The following is a 20,774-nucleotide window of genomic DNA, read 5'->3' on the forward strand; positions in this document are numbered from 1 at the left end:
ACTGAAAGGGCGAAGGGGGAGAGGGCTGAGGTTGCTGTTTTCTGATCCATGTCTTCTCACTGGCCTGCAGGCTCCCTGGCTGTTCATACTTTCCAGTCTGGAAAAGCCCCCGGGAAGAGGTCTCTCAGGCAGGAGGATCTATTGGAAGTCAGACAGCCTGCAGATCACCAGTGAGATGCCAAGATGTTTGCACCCTTCCTTGAGTGATGTGATCATTCAGTGAGGGCAAGATCTCTACCTCTAACCTGTGAGGAGTTCTTCAAAATTCTCCTATCCCTTAAAGCAGAGGTCTCCAACCTTGGCAACTTTAAGACTTGTGGACTTCAACTCCTGGAGTTCAACTCTCTCTGGGAGTTGAAGTCCTCAAGTCTTAAAGTTGCCAAGGTTGGAAACCTCTGCTTTAAAAGAAGCTCAGAAATCAATTTCATTCAATTGAAGGAGAACCAGTAGGAAAATGCACCAAACTTTTCAGCACGGCAGTTGTTGGAAACCTCTTCCAGGAGAGAAAATTGCAAACTGGCCCTGGCATGAAATGCAATTATAAGATTTATTTGGAAATCTGCTCTTGCAGAAGTTGCTCACTTCTTCATGGCTTTCACAACAGCTATGAAGATGAAGATTGCAATGAGGGCCACCGCGGCCATCACACCCGGGACCCACACCTGCGATCCTGGAATGAGAAAGGAGGGAGGGGAGAGAAAAGGAGAGACGGGGAGAGAGATAGAGAGAAAGAGAGAAAGAGAGACAGAGAGGAGAAGAGAGGGAAAGAAGGGAGAAGAAAGGAAAGGAAAAGAAAAGAAACAATGGAGAGTAGGTAGGTAGGTAGGTAGATGGAGAGATAGATAGAGATAGATGATAATGATGGATGGATGGATGGATGGATGGATGGATAGATGATAGATAGATGATAGACAGACAGAAGATAGAAGATAGATGGATAGATGATAGATAGACAGACAAAGATAGTAGATGGATGGATGGATAGATAGATAGATAGATAGATAGATAGATAGATAGATAGATAGATAGATAGACAGACAGACAGACAGACAGACAGACAGACAGAGACAGACAGACAGACAGACAGAAGATAGTGGATAGATAGATGATAGACACAGACAAAGATAGTAGATGGATAGACAGACAGACAGAGACGTAGAATATAGATAGACACAAATAGAAGATAGATAATAGACATAGAAGATAGGTGGATGGATGGATGGATGGATGGATGGATGGATGGATGGATGGATGGATGGAGGGGGAGAGAGAGAGAGAGGGAGGGAGGGAGAGAGGGAAGGAGGGAGGGAGAGCGGTAGAGAGAGAAGAAAGAAGACAGGAGGGAGGAAACATTTCATCAGTCTGTTTAGAAATGAAAATGTTGCTTCCAAAGAATGGCCCAGATAATTTATGAAAGCAATTCTATGCTCTTTTTTAAAAAATGGTTTTTCAGATCCACTGGAGATATGAGTGGGGATGCTGATAAATTTTTCAGTTTAAGTTTTGGGTGGGATAATTCAGGGGACATTAAAAATAAAAACTGGGTCTTAAATCCTTTCAGACCGGAAGGCAGCAGATATGCTATTCCTTAAGGCACCCCCTCTTCCCTCCAACCCCAGGGGGCTGCAAAAGAACAACCATCACAGGGCATTGGCTGTTGAAAATTTCAAGTGGAATTATAACTGCCCCCTCCTCCTGGGGGCATTAAACCAAAGAGGGTGCCATACCCCAGAAAGACGGCTGGTCATTGACGTTCCGGGTTTCCAAGTGTGAGGGGGCTGCAAACACAATGGGTCCGTAGGAGACCACCTTCATGTAGTCATCCTCCAGCTGCCTCTTGTTCCTCTGCTTGATGGGACATTGCTGTCACCCAATGAAAAGAAAGAGGTAAGTTTGCGCACAACAGAAGCCCCTAAAAACAGTTGCGCTAATGGTAAATAATGAAACTTTGCAAACATATGGCCCCCTATACTGTCAAACTATTTACTCAGATTGTATTACTATTATTCTTCTCATCCTTCCTTGTACTCTTCCCACTTATGACTATAACCATGTTGCTTGTATCTTTACAATTTATATTGGGTTTTTTTTGTTTCCTATATGATTTGATTGCTTATTAGGAACCTTTGTATTACTAAGTGTTGTATCTTATGATTCTTGATAAATGTATTTTATTTTTCTTTATGTACTCTGAGAGCAGATGCACCAAAGACAAATTCCTTGTGTGTTCAATCACACTTGGCCAATAAAGAATTCTATTCTATTCTATTCTATTCTATTCTATTCTATTCTATTCTATTCTATTCTATTCTATTCTAGGCAATGGGCAGGCATAGAAACCCCATCATCCCCAGCCAGCAAGGAGATAGTTACTGTAGTCCGTGTTCTAAAAACAGCCTTGCTCAACTGGAACAAAGCAAATCCTTGACTATTACACCGGAATAGTTATAAAACACTGGTTCCAAATTAAACTGATTATTTGACTCCCCATGTAAACCAAACACTCTGCAAAAACTACAGATAGTCCTTGACTTATGACCACAAATGAGCCCAAAATTTCTGTTGCTAAGCCAGATAGTTGTTAAGTGACTTTGCCACATTTTACGACTTTTCTTGCCACAATTGTTAAGTAAATCACTGCAGTTGTTAAGTGAGTAACATGGTTGTTAAGTGAATCCCCATTGACTTGGCTGGTCAGAAAGACACAGAAGACGATCACTTGAACCCAGGAGACGTTGTGACTGTCATAAGTATGAACCTGTTGCCAAGCATCCAAATTTTGATCACATGACCATGGGGATGCTACAATGGTCATAACTGTACAATGTGCCATTGTAACTTCAATCGGTCACTAACCGAATGGTTATAAGTTGAGAACTAATTTATCTTGCATTTTTTCCCTTGAGTCACTCTCTTTGTTCATGCAACCCAAAGGGTAGAAGCAGTCCTCAACTTACAACTTAGCAACCATTTATTTATAGTGACCTCCCCAAGGCTCCTTACAATCTGGATTCAAAGTTCCAACAGCTGCCACCCCTATCCCAGAGTCATGGCATCACATTTTGGACACTCACGAACCAGCCCACATTTGCAGTATTCTGCGGCCACCTGATCTGTCATTTAGGGTGTCTTTTGCTGGAACTGGCTTTTACTTTCAGGCTCCAGCAAAACAAAAACAAAACAAAACAAAACAAGCCATTGTAGACACATTTGCTTAACGACTGCAGCAACAAAGGTCATAAACTTAGATCCCACGATGACCTGTTTAATGATCAGCACAATGGAGGACCTTCATTCTGGGCTCCATTTTGGATTTGATTCCCAAAAGCTCTGCCTTCTTCACAGGGGTTCCAACCCTTTCCCCAGAGTTGGGGAATACAAATAAATAAGCTGTTCAACCCCCAAGAAGATATGAGAAGGCTCCCAGTGTTGCACAACCACGTGCAAGAGATGTGGGCTCACCTTGACACAGGGCTCCTGGTTAGCTGAAATGCACAGACGGACTTGGCAGTGCAGGAAGACCTCGGAGAAGTTCTTGAACTGGAACATCTGAAAGCTAAATTTTGCCACTGTGCTGGTTCCGATAACGTTGAGGAACTCCAACGTCTTGTCGTGGGGACACCTGGAAGAGACCAAGACTTCCTTAAGCTGCCCTTCCCACCAGCAGCCAAAACATAGACTAACTCCAAGATTAACTTAGACGTAGAATAACTTTATTGTCACTTTGAATGTACACTAATTGGCATGCATTAAAATGAAATTTCATTGCATTCAGCTCTCAAAGGGTCACTATCTCCAAAATTCACCACATAAATCAAACATCAATCAATCAATCAATAGTATGCATATAGCCACATATATGCCATAGAGAATCAACACAGTCTAGTTCGGAGGTAAACATGTACATGGTGAGAAAAATGAATCTTGCACGTTTACCAGACAGATGGTGTAGGGAACAAAGCTATTCCAGAATCTGGAAGTCCTGCTAGAAATACTTTGAAACCTCCTTCCAGAGGGGAGCAACAGAAACAAACTGTGAATTGGGTGTATGGGATCTCTAACAACCTTTGAACTCTAAGCACATAGCATTTATAAGCAGTATCCTGAATAATGGGAAGAGAGCTTCCTTTATATATATATATATATTTCTAGACCACCCTTCTCCCGAAGGACTCAGGGCGGTTTACAGCCGCATAAAAAACAATATTACAAACATTAAAATAATTTAAAATGAAATATTTAAATTTGGGCTAACTCCTTAAAACCCATTTAAAATTCCCAATTAAAACTATCAGGCCAGTCCTGCGCGATGAAGCAGCCATGTTTTCAGCTTGCATCGGAAAGTCTGGAGATCAGGGAGTTGGCGAATACCAGGTGGTAATTCGTTCCAGAGGGTTGGAGCCCACACGGAGAAGGCTCTCCCCCTGGGGGTCGCCAGCCGACATTGTCTAGCCAACGGTACCCCAAGAAGGCGCACTCTATGGGAGCGTACTGGTCGCTGGGAGACCATCGGTCGCAGTAGGCGGTCCCGTAAATAGCCAGGTCCCATGCCATGAAGTGCTTTAAAAGTGGTAACCAATACCTTGAATTGCACCCGGAAAATCACCAGAAGCCAGTGCAGCCTACGCAGGAGTGGTGTTATATGGGAGCCTCGACTTGCTCCCTTTATCACCCACGCGGCTGCATTCTGGACCAGCTGAAGCCTCCGGGTGCTCTTCAAGGGGAGCCCCATGTAGAGAGCGTTACAGTAGTCCAGACGGGAGGTGACAAGGGCATGAGTGACCGTACATAGGGCATCCCGGTATAAGAAGGGACGCAACTGGCGAATCAGGTGAACCTGATAAAAAGCTCCTCTGGCGACGGCCGTCGTTTGATCTTCCAATGACAGCCGTGCATCCAGAAGAACGCCCAGATTGTGAACCTTCGCCGTGGGGGCCAATGACTTGCCTCCCACAGTCAGCGATGGAATCAGCTGATTAAACCGGGATGCTGGCATCCACAGCCACTCGGTCTTGGAAGGGTTGAGCCGGAGCCTGTTTCTCCCCATCCAGACCCGCATGGCCTCCAGACATCAGGACATCACTTCGACGGCTTCGTTGGGGTGGTTTGGGGTGGAAATGTACAGCTGTGTATCATCAGCGTACAGATGACACTGCACCCCAAAACCATGGATGATCTCGCCCAGCGGCTTCATATAGATGTTGAACAGGAGGGGTGAGAGGACCGACCCCTATGGCACCCCACATAGGAGGCGCCTCGCGTTCAACCTCTGCCCCCCACCAACACCGTCTGCGAACGGCCCGAGAGGAAGGAGGAGAACCACCGAAAAACGGTGCCTCCCACCCCTAACCCCTCTAGCCGCTGCAGCAGGATACCATGGTCTATGGTATCAAAAGCCGCCGAGAGATCCAATAGGACCAGGGCAGAGGAACAACCCCTGTCCCGGGCCCTCCAGAGTTCATCCACCAACACGACCAAAGCCATCTCTGTGCTGTACCCAGGTCAAAAACTGGACTGGAACGGGCCCAGATAGACAGTTTCATCCAGGTACAGAGGGAGCTGATATGCAACCACACTCTCAACAATCTTCGCCACAAAGCGAAGGTTGGAGACCGGACGGTAGTTCGCTAAAACAGCCGGGTCCAGGGAAGGCTTCTTGAGGAGGGGCCTCACCACCGCCTCTTTCAAGGCAGCCGGAAAGACACCCTCTCTCAAAGAAGCGTTAACAATTCCCTGAAGCCAGCCTCGTGTAACCTCCTGTGTGGCCAGTACCAACCAGGAGGGACACAGGTCCATTAAACATGTGGTTGCTCTCAACCTCCTCAGTATCCTGTCCATGTCCTCAGGAGCCAAAGGATCAAACTCCTCCCAGCTGACAACCTCAAGACCTGCCCCCGTCCCCCCATCTGAATCTACCCAGTCTGTGTCCAGCCCCTCCCGAATCTGAGCGATTTTATCGTGCAGATACTGTCCAAAATCCTCAGCATGACTGTCAGGCTACCTCCGACGGTAAATAGGGAAGAATTCACCTTGACTCCATTTGGAATGAAAACAAGTACTTTTACTTTTACAGTCTTGATAGCAGCCAAGCAAAGCTGGAACTGAGACAAAATATGGCAAACATATCATATCCCCCCAATTGTCCCTCCTCCTTCAGGAGGTCAGGCTGGTCTGGTCCAATGCCAACTCCTTCACGGCCCCTCGTGGTAATCTTCTTCCACAGGTCTCTGGATGTCAGTCAACTCAGGAATGCAGTGTCGGTTAGAAAAGCGCGCGCTGATAACACTCAATCATTAATCATCCCTCCTCCCTGTTATGTCAGCCGACACACTTAATAAGCTCTTTTCCCTTACCCCGGACGGTGGTATGATACATCTCATGATCTTAAGAGTTTATAATACAGAAATAAACATTTTACATTCTATCTACTGATATAATCATTTAAAAGTAAATGAAGAGTGGAGTGGAGGCTGACATTCGGCCCTCCTGCAACAAGGACGTCAGTCCTAGAAAGAAAAAAGAGAAGTTAGGGTTTGTCAGGATATTTTTTATAGAATTGTGCTATTTTTTCCGATGCATGAACATCTTCTTTGTTCACCCATTCAGCTTGGGATAATGGGAAGTGTTTCCAGGAAATAAGATATTGAATTTTATTTCTATGTTTTCTTGAGTCTAAAATTTCTTTTATTTCAAAGTGTTGTTCTCCCTCTATGAGAATTGGTATAGGAGGGGGTGTATGGTTAGGACGGAAAGTAGACGTGTGTTCAGGTTTCAGCAAACTCACATGGAAAACGGGGTGGATTCTCCTAAGTGTTTTTGGTAAATCTAGTTGTACCGTCACGGGGTTGATGATTTTTACTATGGGGAAGGTCCCACATATTTGGGTCCAAGTTTCTTAGATTTCTGAGTGGTTTGAAGATATTTGGTGGAAAGATAAACTTATCGCCCACTTGATATTTGTTCTCAGGGGACCTTTTTTTATCTGCTTGTTTTTTATGCGCACGGTGAGCGTCGTCGATCGCCTTGCGAGCCATTTTCCATGTGCTTTGTATTTGATCTATCCATTCTGATAAAGAGGAAACAGTAGTTTCTTCCTGTGTGAGTTCGAGATAGGAACAAAATCTTGGCCTGAAGCTATTTTAAAGGGAGTAAATCCCGTGCTACTATGAATTGAGTTGTTGTAGGCAACTTCAGCAAAAGGTAAGAGATCAGCCCAATTATCTTGCTGGTAGTTAACATAACATCGGAGATATTGTTCTAGTACAGAGTTCGAACGTTCACAGCTTCCATTAGTTTGAGGATGATGGGAGGAGCTTAATCCTTGGGCGGAACCAATGAGTCGTAAAAATTCTTTCCAAAATTTAGAAGTGAATTGAACTCCTCGATCTGAAATGATGCGATCAGGCACTCCGTGAAGTCTATAAATGTGTTGTACAAACAACTTTGCTAGAGTCTTTGAGGAGGGTATTTTTGAACATGGAATAAAATGGACTTGTTTGGAGAAAAGGTCAGTTACTACCCATATAACAGTATTGCCTGAACTTTCAGGTAATTCCACTATGAAATCCATGGATATTTCTTTCCATGGGGTTCCTGGTCTGGCTACCGTTTGTAATAGTCCAGGAGGTTTTCCCGGAGGCCTTTTGGATGATGCACAGACCGGGCAACTTGCTACATATGCTTGAATGTCTTTTTTAAGACTTGGCCACCAAAATTGTCTTTTAAGAAGATGCAAAGTTTTCACAAATCCAAAATGCCCTGCCATTTTGGCATCATGGCATCGTTGTAGGATGGTTTCTCTGAGTGATAGAGGAACATATAGTTTTGTTCCAATCCAAGCTAGTCCATTTCGGAGTGTGCATTCATGGGAATGCGTTAAGTACCAGTCATCGGTGTTTAAAGCTTCTTTAAACGATTTGGTTAGTTCATCTGGGAGTGAGGGGTCAGCTTTGGAGTGGCTTCTAGTTATTGCTGGGGCCGCCAACTGTTGCACGGGAAGTATTGGTTGAACCATCTCGGAACGAGTGCAATTGTATTGGGGTAAACGTGAAAGAGCATCTGCTAAGAAGTTTTTCCCTCCAGGAATATAATGTAAAGTAAAATTAAAGCGGTTAAAATATTGAGCCCAACGGGCTTGTTTAGGCGAAAGTTTTCTAGGAGTCTTTAGCGCTTCTAGATTTTTGTGATCAGTCCAAACTTCAAAAGGATGATTTGAACCTTCTAAGAATTGTCTCCATGTCCGAGAGCCCAATGAACTGCAAATGCTTCTTTTCCCAAATAGCCCATCGCCTTTCGGTTTCAGTCAATTTTCGAGAAGTGAAAGCACAGGGTTGTAAATTACCATCAGCATTGTTTTGGAGCAAGACGGCCCCGACTGCTACATCACTTGCATCAGCTTGTATTACAAAAGGAACATCCATGTCAGGGTGCTTTAAAATAGGTTCGGCAGCAAAGAGTCGTTTCAATTTTTCAAATGCTGCTTGACATTCCATTGTCCATTCGAGGGGTAATGATGGTTTGGGTTTCGTGTCTCCTTTAGTTTTTAAGAGGTTAGTGATTGGTAAAGCAATTTGAGCAAAGGAGGGGATGAATTGACGATAGAAATTTGCAAATCCCAAAAAACTTTGGAGCTGTTTGCGTGTGCGTGGGGGGGCCCATTCCAAAACAGCTTTCACTTTTCCTGGATCCATTTCTAACCCATCAGCTGAGATCGATATCCTAGGTAGTCTATTTTGGTTTGATGGAAATCACATTTGGATAGCTTGCAATATAGTTCTGCAGATAATAACTTTTTGAGTACAGCTCTTACTAGTTTAATATGTTCTTCCATTGTTTCTGTATAGATAAGTATGTCGTCAAGGTAGACAAGAACTCCTTTGAACAAATGTTGATGGAGTATTTCATTTATTAGTTGCATAAAACTGCGGGCGCCCCTGCAGTCCAAATGGCAGTACTGAAACTGGAAACATCCTAGTGGACAGTTGAAAGCGGTTTTCCATTCATCCCCTCTTTATACGAACTCTGTAGTAGGCTTCTGAGGTCCAGTTTGGTGAAGAATTTTCCTTCGCTAAATGTGCTAACATATCTTTCATGAGTGGCATGGGGTATATGTTTTCAAGACACTGCGTTTAGGTTCCTATAGTCAACTATAAGACGAAAGGAGCCATCTTTCTTTTCTCGGAACATCACTGGCGCCGCCACGCGAGGCCTAGCCGGTTGGATAAAGCCCCGTTCTAGGTTTTTGTCTATGAATTTACGTAGCTCTCCCAATTCCTTTTGGGTCATGGGATAAGCTTTTGGCTTTGGAAGCTTTACCCCCGGAAGGATGTCTATGGCACAGTCAATAGGCCTATGGGGAGGAAGTACGTCTGATGCTTTCTCACTAAAGACTTCTCGCAAGTCCCAGTATTCCTTTGGTATTCTCTCTTCCCCGTCTATCCGTTCAATCATTGCCCCTAACTTATCCTGGTGCAAGGTCACGGTAGGTCCCTTCTTGGGTTCCTTTTCCTTTTAAGGTTTTGGAACGGAAACGTAGGACTCCCGTTCTCCAGTTAATATGGGGGTTCCATTTCCGCAACCATGACAAGCCTAACAACAGGGGTTGGTCCATTCCTGGGGCTACTATGAAGTTCAGAATTTCGCGGTGGTCTCCTATTATCATTTCTATGGGTTCCGTTACGAAATGGGCGGGCCCTCCCCCAGCCACAGAGCCATCTAACTGGGCAAACGCTATGGGCCTACTTAAGGTTCTCAACCTTAGTTCCATTTTTTCTACTAGTTCGGGACTGACCATACATCTAGTGCATCCAGAATCGAGTAGTGCTAGCAGTTCCCCCTTATTACCCGAAGAGGGTACATGTAGATTAACTGAATGTCCAAGGGCCCCGTGCCCAACTCACCAGAAGGTCTTCATCGGACTCTGACGTGGTTTTGCTGTCGCCAGTATCGGCCGACACTTCGCCATCCTCCTTGATGGGCGTGCCCTTCTTGGCAGCGCCTCCCCACTGTATTGTCAGTCTCGGTCGACACTTCGCCATCCTCCTTGATGGGAGTGCCCTTCTTGGCAACGCCCTCCCCCATTTTTGCTGGTTTACGCGCCTTAGCCGCTGGCTTCACTGGTTCCTTTTCACCACCAGAGGTCGCGCTTGGTATCAACTTAACCTTGCAGTCGGCTGCTCGGTGGCCTTCTTTTCCACATCTGTAGCACGCAGACGAACGTGGTCTTCCTCCCTCCAATCTAGGGACGTCCCTATAGGTGCCTTCTGGATAACGGCCAAGGGATGGCCCTCCAGTGCGCTGTCTTCTGCCACGGTCCTTTACTAGCTCGATTTCCATCTCTGCTGCCAGGGTGTACCAGCCATACAGCGTAGTTGGAGAGGCTCGGGCTCGACACAGTTCGTAGAGATCTCCATTCAGACCATCTTTGAAAATGTCCACAAGGGTCACCTCCGACCACCCTCTCATCAAGGGAACTAAATCACTGAACTCCTGGTTATAATCAGCCACCGGCCTCCTCCCTTGCCTGATGGTTTTCATACGACCTTTGGCCTTTTGCTCTGCCAGGGGGTCCTCAAACCTCCTCCTCAGTGCAGTCATAAAATGCTCGTAGTTTTGCAGTAAGGGGGAGTGGTTGGTATATAGCGACACATACCACGCAGCTGCTCTTCCGGTCAAATTGTGGGTCACAGCTCTCACTTGTGCTGCCTGTGACCAATAATCTTCCCCCCAGTCTATCATGTGGTCATTCACTTTCGCCAGGAACAGTCCCAACTCCTTCGCATTTCCATCAAATTTCTCTGATATGGGGGGAATTTTGGGCCTTTTCCTTCCCCTGCGCGGCCTTGCTTGGTCAGCAGGTGGCGCCCAGCCCCCAGCCAATTCAGCTTCCTCTGGGGAGAGAGTTCCCGGCTTTTCAGAAATCTCACCACCCTGGAAATCACCTCTAACTGGCCCCTTTGTAATTTCTTCTTCCTGTTCTCCTCCCCCCTTGGAGGACTGAACAGGGGATTCATACCTTTGGCGAACAGCTAGCCTTACTTTCACCTCATGGAAAAGACGAAAGGCTTCCTCCAGCTGGCGTCTGTCTCTTATCTCTCTCTCTCCCTGCCAATCCGAAAGTCTCACCGTCCCCTTTTTTTCTCTTTTTGTTACTCCAGGCTGAAACTCTTCGGCACTTGGTTCCCACCTTTCCTCTTCCAGCTTTAATTGCTCAATCCACCGAGCTCTGCAAACTTCCAGCTCGGGGTTAAAAGTGTCAGCAAAAATTCCTCCGGACGCCTCCCCCAGCTCAGCCGGCGGCAGTCCTTCCATCACATTTGGGTTTTCTTCCCCCCCGGTATTGCGATTGCAATCCTGGTTGGTAGACATGGTTGAGTTCCAGCTTAATGTCAGGCTACCTCCGACGGTAAATAGGAAAGAATTCACCTTGACTCCATTTGGAATGAAAACAAGTACTTTTACTTTTACAGTCTTGATAGCAGCCAAGCAAAGCTGGAACTGAGACAAAATATGGCAAACATATCATATCCCCCCAATTGTCCCTCCTCCTTCAGGAGGTCAGGCTGGTCTGGTCCAATGCCAACTCCTTCACGGCCCCTCGTGGTAATCTTCTTCCACAGGTCTCTGGATGTCAGTCAACTCAGGAATGCAGTGTCGGTTAGAAAAGCGCGCGCTGATAACACTCAATCATTAATCATCCCTCCTCCCTGTTATGTCAGCCGACACACTTAATAAGCTCCTTTCCCTTACCCCGGACGGTGGTATGATACATCTCATGATCTTAAGAGTTTATAATACAGAAATAAACATTTTACATTCTATCTACTGATATAATCATTTAAAAGTAAATGAAGAGTGGAGTGGAGGCTGACAATGACCTTGCAAAGGGTCCTCCCTGGCCCCCTGAAAAAGAAGGGAGCGGGTCACCCTAAACAAGGCGGCTGGGCGATTATCTGCCGATGCTATGCGAGCGGCGAAATATCCCCATTTCGCCGCCCTTATGGCCACTAGATAGGTCTGAATATGAGATCTTACTAGTGTTCGATCAGAGTCAGAACGGCTGGCTCTCCAGACACTCTCCAGGCGTCTTTTCCGGTGCTTCATCTCTCTCAGCTCCTTGGAAAACCAAGGAGCCGGTCGAGAATAGCGCCGGGGCAGAGGCCGCAAAGGCACAACACGATCCAAGGCCCCCGCCACCGCCCTTTCCCAGGCAGCGACGAGTTCCTCAACCGAGTCGTGGGCCAGGGCCTCAGGAATAGGCCCAAGCTCGTCAGGAACCTCTCCGGGTCCATCAGGTGCCTGGGACGGAACCAACGTATTGGTTCAGACTCCCTGCGATGGGGATAAGCGGTTCGAAGATCCAGTCGAAGAAGAGAGTGATCAGACCATGACAAGGGTTGAACGACTAATTCCCTTACATCTAGATCACTCAGCCACTGTCCAGAGACAAAAATTAAGTCCAGCATGTTTCCTCCAATCTGAGTGGGACCGTCAACTAACTGGATCAGGTCCAAGGCCATCATGGAGGCCCATGTCATGTCCCACTCCTCCGCTGATTTCAGGGAAATCCGAATCAGGCGTGCCTCTGCAGCTCTGCCAAAGTCCTAGCAAAGTTCTCAAGGCAGGCAGGAGACCAGAAAGTGACTTCAGCAAGATAAGGTAGACTTTGCCTGACTCAGAGAATGCCAGAAAGCAGATCCTTTATATAGACCATGGGGTATGGCTCCATGACTCAGCACTTATCCAGGCCTGCCCCTCCCTTCCTTCTGTTGCCGCCGCCTATCAATTCTCTTGAAGCGAGGGTCACTCCAGTCTGCAGCTGTTGGTAATTGACCTTCCTCAAGCTCACATGCTGTGGGGGAGGGGGAGGGGTCTAGTTGCTCCGTTTGCCTGGGCATGGAGCCAGAGCTGGGGGCTGGAGGCACTTCTTCCTCCTCGGCTTGTCTGGGCATGGAGCCAGGGCTGGGGCCGGGAGGCATGCTAGGACATTCCTCAGCGTTCGGAAGCAGATAAGACGGGCCCGGCTGCGGGGAAAGCGGACGAGGCACAACAGCCCTGAACTCCTGAGTTGCTGCCGATGCCTTGCCAAGTGATGGCAGGTTGAAATCCCCCATAACAATAAGTCTGGGGGTATCAACCGCCAGCCCGGCTATTACCTCCAGCAGTTCAGGCAGGGCCGCTGTCACGCCACAGGGAGCCATGTACGTGATCAGCAGGCCCACCTGTATCCCTCGACCCCACTTCACAAAGAGGGATTCACAGCTGGCTATCTGTGGTACAGTGGCCTCCCTTGGCCGCAGATCTTCGTTAATAACAACCGCCACCCCCCCCACCCCTACCCTGGGTCCTCGGCTGATGGAACGCACAGAAACCCGGTGGACACATTTCTATAAGAGGTACCCCCCCTTCCGTGCCCAACCAGGTCTCTGAAATGCCAAAAAGGTCCGTACCCCCCTCCTATATGAGATCGTAAATGAGGGGGGCTTTATTTACAACGGACCTGGCATTGCATAGCATCAGCCAGAGATCCAGGCTCTGAGGTACCTGGCCACTCGGGATATCGGAAAAGTCAGAGGGACTGGAGTGTGGGACCGTTTGCAAATAACGATCCCGCACTCCCCGAACATGATACTGTCCCCTGCTTCCGCCATATCTGCCCCTCCCAGTTACAGTGCCGATGGAAAAGCCCTCTGGTGTACGGGCACCCACCTCTATCCCCATCTCCAGACCTGTACTATCTGCCACGCGAGCACTCGCAGGATCTGGCCCACCCTTTATCCCACCCCCCCAACCCAAACCCATCATTTCCCTCCCTCCCCTTAACATTCCCCTTAAAACTCTCCTTAAAATATTTAGTTAAAAATCCCCTAAGCTTCCTATTTTTAGCATGCCATAACCTTCTCTGCTGTCCTCACCACTCTCTGTATGGACTTTCTATCTGAGGCACTGCTGCCATCAAACCAAACCGGGATGCAGTTTGTTAAAACACTCTCAATCGTGCCTCTGTAAAAAGTGACCAGGGCAGAAGGAGAAAAATGTGCTCTCCTCATCCGACATAGGAAATGTAGATGCTGGTTTGCACACTTCACTAAGGATGACATGTGGAGAGACCAAGTCAGACTGTTAATTATCTGCACCCTCAGATACTTAATACTGTTGACCACCTCTAGAGCTGCATCCTTGACACTGAGTGGAGTATGACTATGATGGCTCTTTCTAAAATCTACAATGATCTCCTTTGTTTTACTAACATCAGACCAGCAAACAAGTAATCAATACTCCAATCGAGGAACTACCAAAAAAGCCAAAAGTAAACACTCCAACCAATGAACCTTAAAGACCATCCCAATGGCAAGCCATTAAAATGTAAATCGAGAGCAAACCTCACTCCTTACTATCACTGATGATGTTACCTAGTTTGGGTCATGAAACAGCTGCAAGAAAACAAACAAACTCAGGGAGCACCAAGGACCCCAAACTTCTTAGCTACAAATATAGAAATATTTCTATACACATAGGATTGGCATGGTGGCTTAAGACGCTGGGCGTGTTGGCTGGAAAGCAGGCAGACCAGATTCAGGGCTCAAGCACCACGCAACGGGGTGAGTTCCCATCCTTGCTCCAGCTCCTGCCAAGCTAAGCAGCTTGAAAGCATGCATATGTGAGTATATTAATAGGTATCACTTGAGTGGGAAGGTAACAGCGCTTTGTGAGATCATGCTGGCCACATGACTGTGGAAATATTTTCAGACAGTGCTGGGTCAATGGCTTTGAAATGGAGATAAGCAACACCCGTAGGGCCAACAACAACTAGTGGAGTAAAATCCACAAAGAATCCTTGTCTACAAATATTCTCCTTTATTACTCCTGTTATTCTATGTTCTATGTTCCAACCATGCTGAGATGGAGACTTCCAGGAAACTGCCGTTGATAGAGTGTGCTGTCTCTCTGAAACACATCCCCATTTTAGTTACTTACTAAATTCAATTATTAAGATGATTAAAGACCTGGAGGCTAAAAACATATGAAAAACGATTGCAGGATTTGGGTTTGGATTTGGCTAGTCTAGAGAAAATGAGGACTGGGGGGATATGATAGCAGCATTCCAGTATTTGAGAGGTTGCCACAAAGAGGAAGGGGTCAATTTATTTTCCAAAGCACCAGAAGGCAAGAGAAGAAACAATGGATGGAAACTAAACCAAGAAGAGAAGCAACCTGGAATTAAGGAGAAACTTCCTAACAATGAGGAAATTTACCAGCAGAAAAGCTTCCGTCCAGAAGTTGTGAGTGCTCCAAGACTGGACGTTTTTAAGAAGGGCCCAGATAGTCACTTGTCTGAAATGGTGTAAGGTCTCCTGCTTGAGCAGGGGGCTGGACTAGAAGACCCCCCAAGGTCCCTTCCAGCTCTATTCCATTCTAATTCTAATGATCTGGCATTAAAAAAAAACTTTTTGAAGTTCTCCACCTGGAGGGATCACCCTGCGTTCAAAAATTCTGGCAAATGTCTTTGTTTTAAACAAATTTAAGAGTTGTCAGATATAGAGAAAAGTTTTTTCTCACTCAGAAATATGTCCTTGAGGAGATCTTTTTCTTTGAGTTTTCTTTGGGATAAAACCCTGTCTTTTTTATTGTTCTATTTTAACTGAAGCACCATTCTATTACAGGCTGAATCAGGTAAAACTGTCCTACAAAATTGCAGCCATCTAAAATCCCAATGCTTGGGACGCACTGGCTTAGTGGGTAAGATGCTGAGCTTGTCAGTCGAAAGGTCAGCAGTTCAGCGGTTTGAATCCCTAGTGCCACATAACTGGGTGAGCTCCCGTTACTTGTCCCAGCTTCTGCCAACCTAGCAGTTCGAAAGCATGTAAAAAATGCAAGTAGAAAAAATAGGGACCACATTTGGTGGGAAGGTAACAGCGTTCCATGTGCCTTTGGCGTTGAATCATGCTGGCCAAATGACCACAGAGACATCTTCTGACAGCGCTGGCTCTTCGGCTTTGAAACAGAGATGACTGCCACCCCCTAGAGTCGGGAATGATTAGCACGTATGTGTGAGGGGAACCTTTACCTTTAATACCCCAATAACATTTCTAAATCAGAATGTGTAAATTATTAAAATAGATCCCCTAGCAATCGCGTCCCAAGATGTGGTCCCTTCCAGATCTATTCTGATAGATTGATATTCCCTTGGTGGTTTGGGAAGCATAACCTTTTAGCCTCACAAGTTGCCTTCTATGAAACAGACAATCTTCTGTTCTTTGCAATTGATATGTATATATTTCAGAAAATTATGGCCGCCCAACTCAAATGTTGCAAATCTGGAGATTTACAATAAATCCCAAGTAAGTGAAAACAATGTGACATGAAAACAACCCTTGGAACCAGTGGTGAAATCCAATTTTTTTTTACTACGGTTCTGTGGGCATGGCTTGGTGGGCATGGTGTGGCTTGGTGGGCGTGGCAGGGGAAGGTTACTGCAAAATCCCCATTTCCCCCCAATCAGCTGGGACTCGGGAGGCAGAGAATAGATGGGGGCGGGGCCAGCCAGAGGTGGCATTTGCCAGTTCTCCGAACTACTCAAAATTTCTCTTGCTGGTTCTCCAGAACCTGTCAGAACCTGCTGGATTTAACCCCTGCTTGGAACTCATAATAGTTGCTTCCTTCCAAATGGGATTTTTAATCCTCTTGGCCCCAGACAACTGGATTGGGGCCAACCAGATGTTGGGAGGCAGATTATTCCAGAGGCCAACGGTCACAAGGAAAAGACTGGCATAATAGTTTGATTTTATAGTGGGGTTTTATTAATATTTTAAATTTTAAATTCATTTTTAACTATCAGCCGTTTAGTAATTGCTATATTTTAATTCCTTTTAATTGTATATATCTTGTATTTTATTTCTGGCTGTACACCGCCCTGAGTCCTTCGGGAGAAGGGCGGTATAAAAATTTAATTAAATAAAATAAAATAAATAAATAAGACACACATTTGGCATTTGGGCATCTGCCTGGCTTCCTGGTTTTTTGTAGGATGCTGGATAAACTTCCTTTGGGGAAATAAATGTCCTTTGTCTCTTCTCAAAATCCCAAAAGCTTCAACCAAAAACTTTCTAATATTGACCTCACCCCATTCCTAAGAGGTCTGTAAGGGGCATGCATAAGAGCACAAAGAGCCTACCGTTCCTGTCCTATTATTTCCTTTTGTTATATCCAATTAATATAATTACATACTCATACTCATATAGATGCTTATATATTGTATAATTATTTCATGCTTATGCTTATATATACTGTGTGACAAAATAAATAAATAAAAAAATAAATTTATTCCCTGAACAGAGACATATTGATCCAAAGATCATATACGCAGATAGTCCTTGAGTTATGACCATGTATTCAGTAATTGTTCAAAGTTATGAACTCAATTATGGTTGTACATTAAGTAAATACACACATACATATAACTGGATCTCAATCCAGGTCCTCAGTTGAGCCCAAAATTTCCATTGCTAAGCGAGACAATTGTTAAGTGAGTTTCGTCCCATGTAATGACCTTTCTTGCTACAGTTATTACAGTTAAGAGAATCACGGCAGTTGTCAAGTTGACAAAACGGTTGTTAAGTGAATCTGATTTTTTTGGTTTTCATTTGATTTTAATGTTTTTTCCATGCTTTAATGTTTTTACGCTGTATGCTGCCCAGAGTTGTTGGGTATGAGATGGGCAGCTGATTAATTTCATAAATAAATTGATAAATAACATATTTATTATTTATTTATTTATTAATTAAACTTTTATACCGCCCTTCTCCCGAAGGACTCAGGGCGGTGTACAGCCAAGATAAAAAGCAGTAAGTATACAAAGTTAAAAATCAATTTAAAATACCTATTCAATAGTGGCCGAATTAAAACCGTCAAATTGACCAACCTAAAATACCCCATATAAAATTACAGAAAATTTAAAAATTTAAAATTTAAAATTTAGAAATTTAAAAAATCTAAAAAATCAGTCCAGTCCCGCTTGGATGAATAAATAAGTTTTTAATTCCCGACGAAAGGTCCGAAGGTCAGATATTTGGCGCAAACCGGGGGGAAGGTCGTTCCAGAGAGTAGGAGCTCCAACAGAGAAGGCCCTTCCCCTGGGGGCCGCCAGCCGGCATTGCTTGGCGGACGGCACCCTGAGAAGACCCTCTCTGTGAGAGCGTACGGGTCGGTGGGAGGCATGTGGAAACAGCAGGCGGTCCCGTAAGGAGCCGGGCCCTAAGCCATGGGCGCTTTGAAGGTGGTAACCAAAACCTTGAAGCGCACCGGAAGACCACAGGTAGCCAGTGCAGACTGCGAGGAGAGGTGTTACCGGGAGCAACGCGGTGCTCCTCAATCACCCGCAGCTGCATTCTGGACTAACTGCAGTCTCCGGGTACACTTCAAAGGTAGCCCCATGTAGAGAGCATTGCAATAATCCAGTCGAGAAGTGACGAGAGCATGAGTGACCGTGCATAAGGCATCCCGGTCAAGAAAGGGGCGCAACTGGCGGACCAGGCGAACCTGGTAAAAAGCTCTCCTGGAGACGGCCGTCAAGTGATCTTCAAACGACAGCCGTTCATCCAGGAGAACGCCCAAGTTGCGCACTCTTTCCGTTGGGGCCAGTGACTCGCCCCCAACAGTCAGCCGCGGTTGCAGCTGACTGTACCGGGATGCCGGCATCCACAGCCACTCCGTCTTGGATGGATTGAGTCTGAGTCTGTTTCTCCCCATCCAGACCCGTACGGCCTCCAAACAACGGGACAGCACTTCGACAGCTTCGCTGGGGTGGCCTGGGGTGGAAAAGTACAGCTGAGTATCATCAGCGTACAGATGATAACTCACCCCAAAGCCACTGATGACCTCGCCCAACGGCTTCATGTAGATGTTGAACAGGAGGCGAGAGAATCGACCCCGCGGCACGCCACAAGTGAGACCGCCCGCGGCCGATCTCTGCCCCCCTGTCAACACCGACTGCGACCGGTCGGAGAGGTAGGAGGAGAACCACCGATAAACGGTGCCTCCCACTCCCAACCCCTCCAACCGGCGCAGCAGGATACCATGGTCGATGGTATCAAAAGCCGATGAGAGATCCAACAGGACCAGGGCAGAGGAACAACCCCTATCCCTGGCCCTCCAGAGGTCATCCACCAACGCGACCAAAGCTGTCTCCGTGCTATAACCGGGCCGGAAGCCGGACTGGAACGGGTCTAGATAGACAGCTTCCTCCAGGTACTGAGGGAACTGCCGTGCCACCACACTCTCTACAACCTTCGCAACAAAGCGAAGGTTGAGACTGACGATAATTACCCAAAATAGCTGGGTCCAGGAAGGCTTCTTGAGGAGGGTCTCACCACCGCCTCTTTCAAGGCAGCGGAAAGACCCCTCCATCAAAGAAGCATTTATAATACCGAGCCAGCCTCGTGTCACCTCCTGAGTGGCCAGCACCAGCCAGGAGGCACGGGTCCAGTAAACATGTAGTGGCATGCAGCCTCCCAGCAACCTGTCCATGTCCTCGGGAGCCACAGAATCAAACTCATCCCAAACCACATCAACAAGACGAGCCTCAGTCATCTCATCTGGATCATCGCAATCTTGGTCCAAGCTATCCCGAAGCTGAGCGATTTTATCGTATAGATAACCACTAAACTCCTCGGCACGTCCCTGTAAGGGGTCATCCCGTCCCCCCTGGTGAAGAAGGGAACGGGTCACCCGAAACAGGGCGGCCGGGCGGTTATCTGCCGACGCAATGAGGGAGGAGGCGTAGGAACGCCTCGCCACCCTCAGTGCCACTAGGTAGGTCTTTGAAAAAGACCTAACTAGTGTCCGATCAGCTTCGGAGCGGCTGGACCTCCAGGTGCTCTCTAGGCGTCTTCTCCGGCGTTTCATCTCTCTCAGCTCCTCAGAGAACCAAGGAGCTAATCGAGATCTGCGCCGGGTCAGAGGTCAGAAAGGCACGACACGGTCCAAAGCCCCAGCAGCGGCCTGTTCCCAGGCCGCGACTAGTTCTTCAGTCGTGCCATGGGTAAGATCCTCAGGAACGCCCAAGCTCCGCCTGGAACCTCTCAGGGTCCATCAGGCGCCTGGGACGGATCCAACGCATTGGTCCCGCCTCGCTGCAGTGGTGAGTAGCGGTCTGAAAGTCTAGGCGGAGGAGAAAATGATCTGACCATGACACCGGTATTGTCACTAAATCTCTTACTACCAGATCATTAAACCACTGTCCAGAGATATAAATCAGATCCAGCGCAGATCCCCCCGTGTGAGTAGGGCCATCAGTTACTTGAATCAGGTCCAAGGCCGTCATGGAAGCCTGGAACTCCTGAACCACTGTTGATGACAAGCCAGCCGATGGCAGATTGAAATCGCCCATGACCAAAAGTCTGGGGATCTCAACAGCCACCCCGGCAAGCACCTCCAGTAGCTCAGGCAGGGCTGTAGTCACGTAGCAAGGAGCCAGGTACGCGATCAACAAACCCATCTGATTCTTATGGCCCCACTTCACAAGAAGGGATTCACAGCCGGCTATCTGAGGAACAGTGGTCTCTCTCGGCTCTAGACCCTCTCTCATTACAACCGCCACCCCTCCACCCCTACCCTGGGCCCTTGGCTGATGGAATGCTCGAAACCTGGCGGGCACAGTTCAACTAGGGCACCCCTTCTGCACCCAGCCAGGTCTCCGTAATGCCCATAAAGTCCGTGGATTCCCCTGGATAAGATCGCAAATCAGGGGCCTTGTTAACCACGGACCGGCATTGCAC

At 46.9% G+C, this 20,774-nt stretch overlaps 1 protein-coding gene across 1 annotated transcript in view; it reads right to left on the reverse strand.

Annotated features, from left to right (window-relative positions):
• Positions 1 to 428: 428 nt before the first annotated feature.
• The window catches only part of LOC131183963 (uromodulin-like), a 31,388-nt gene continuing 11,042 nt past the window's right edge, over positions 429 to 20,774 (reverse strand). The window contains exons 7-9 of the mRNA XM_058154768.1: positions 3,463 to 3,622; positions 1,728 to 1,863; positions 429 to 670 (exon numbers count right to left, since the gene is read on the reverse strand). Coding sequence (XP_058010751.1) covers positions 579 to 670; positions 1,728 to 1,863; positions 3,463 to 3,622 — 388 coding nt within the window. The 3' untranslated portion in view covers positions 429 to 578. The remainder of the gene's footprint in view (positions 671 to 1,727; positions 1,864 to 3,462; positions 3,623 to 20,774) is intronic.

The sequence above is a fragment of the Ahaetulla prasina genome, chromosome 12 (assembly GCF_028640845.1).
Source record: "Ahaetulla prasina isolate Xishuangbanna chromosome 12, ASM2864084v1, whole genome shotgun sequence".
Lineage (NCBI taxonomy): Eukaryota > Metazoa > Chordata > Lepidosauria > Squamata > Colubridae > Ahaetulla > Ahaetulla prasina.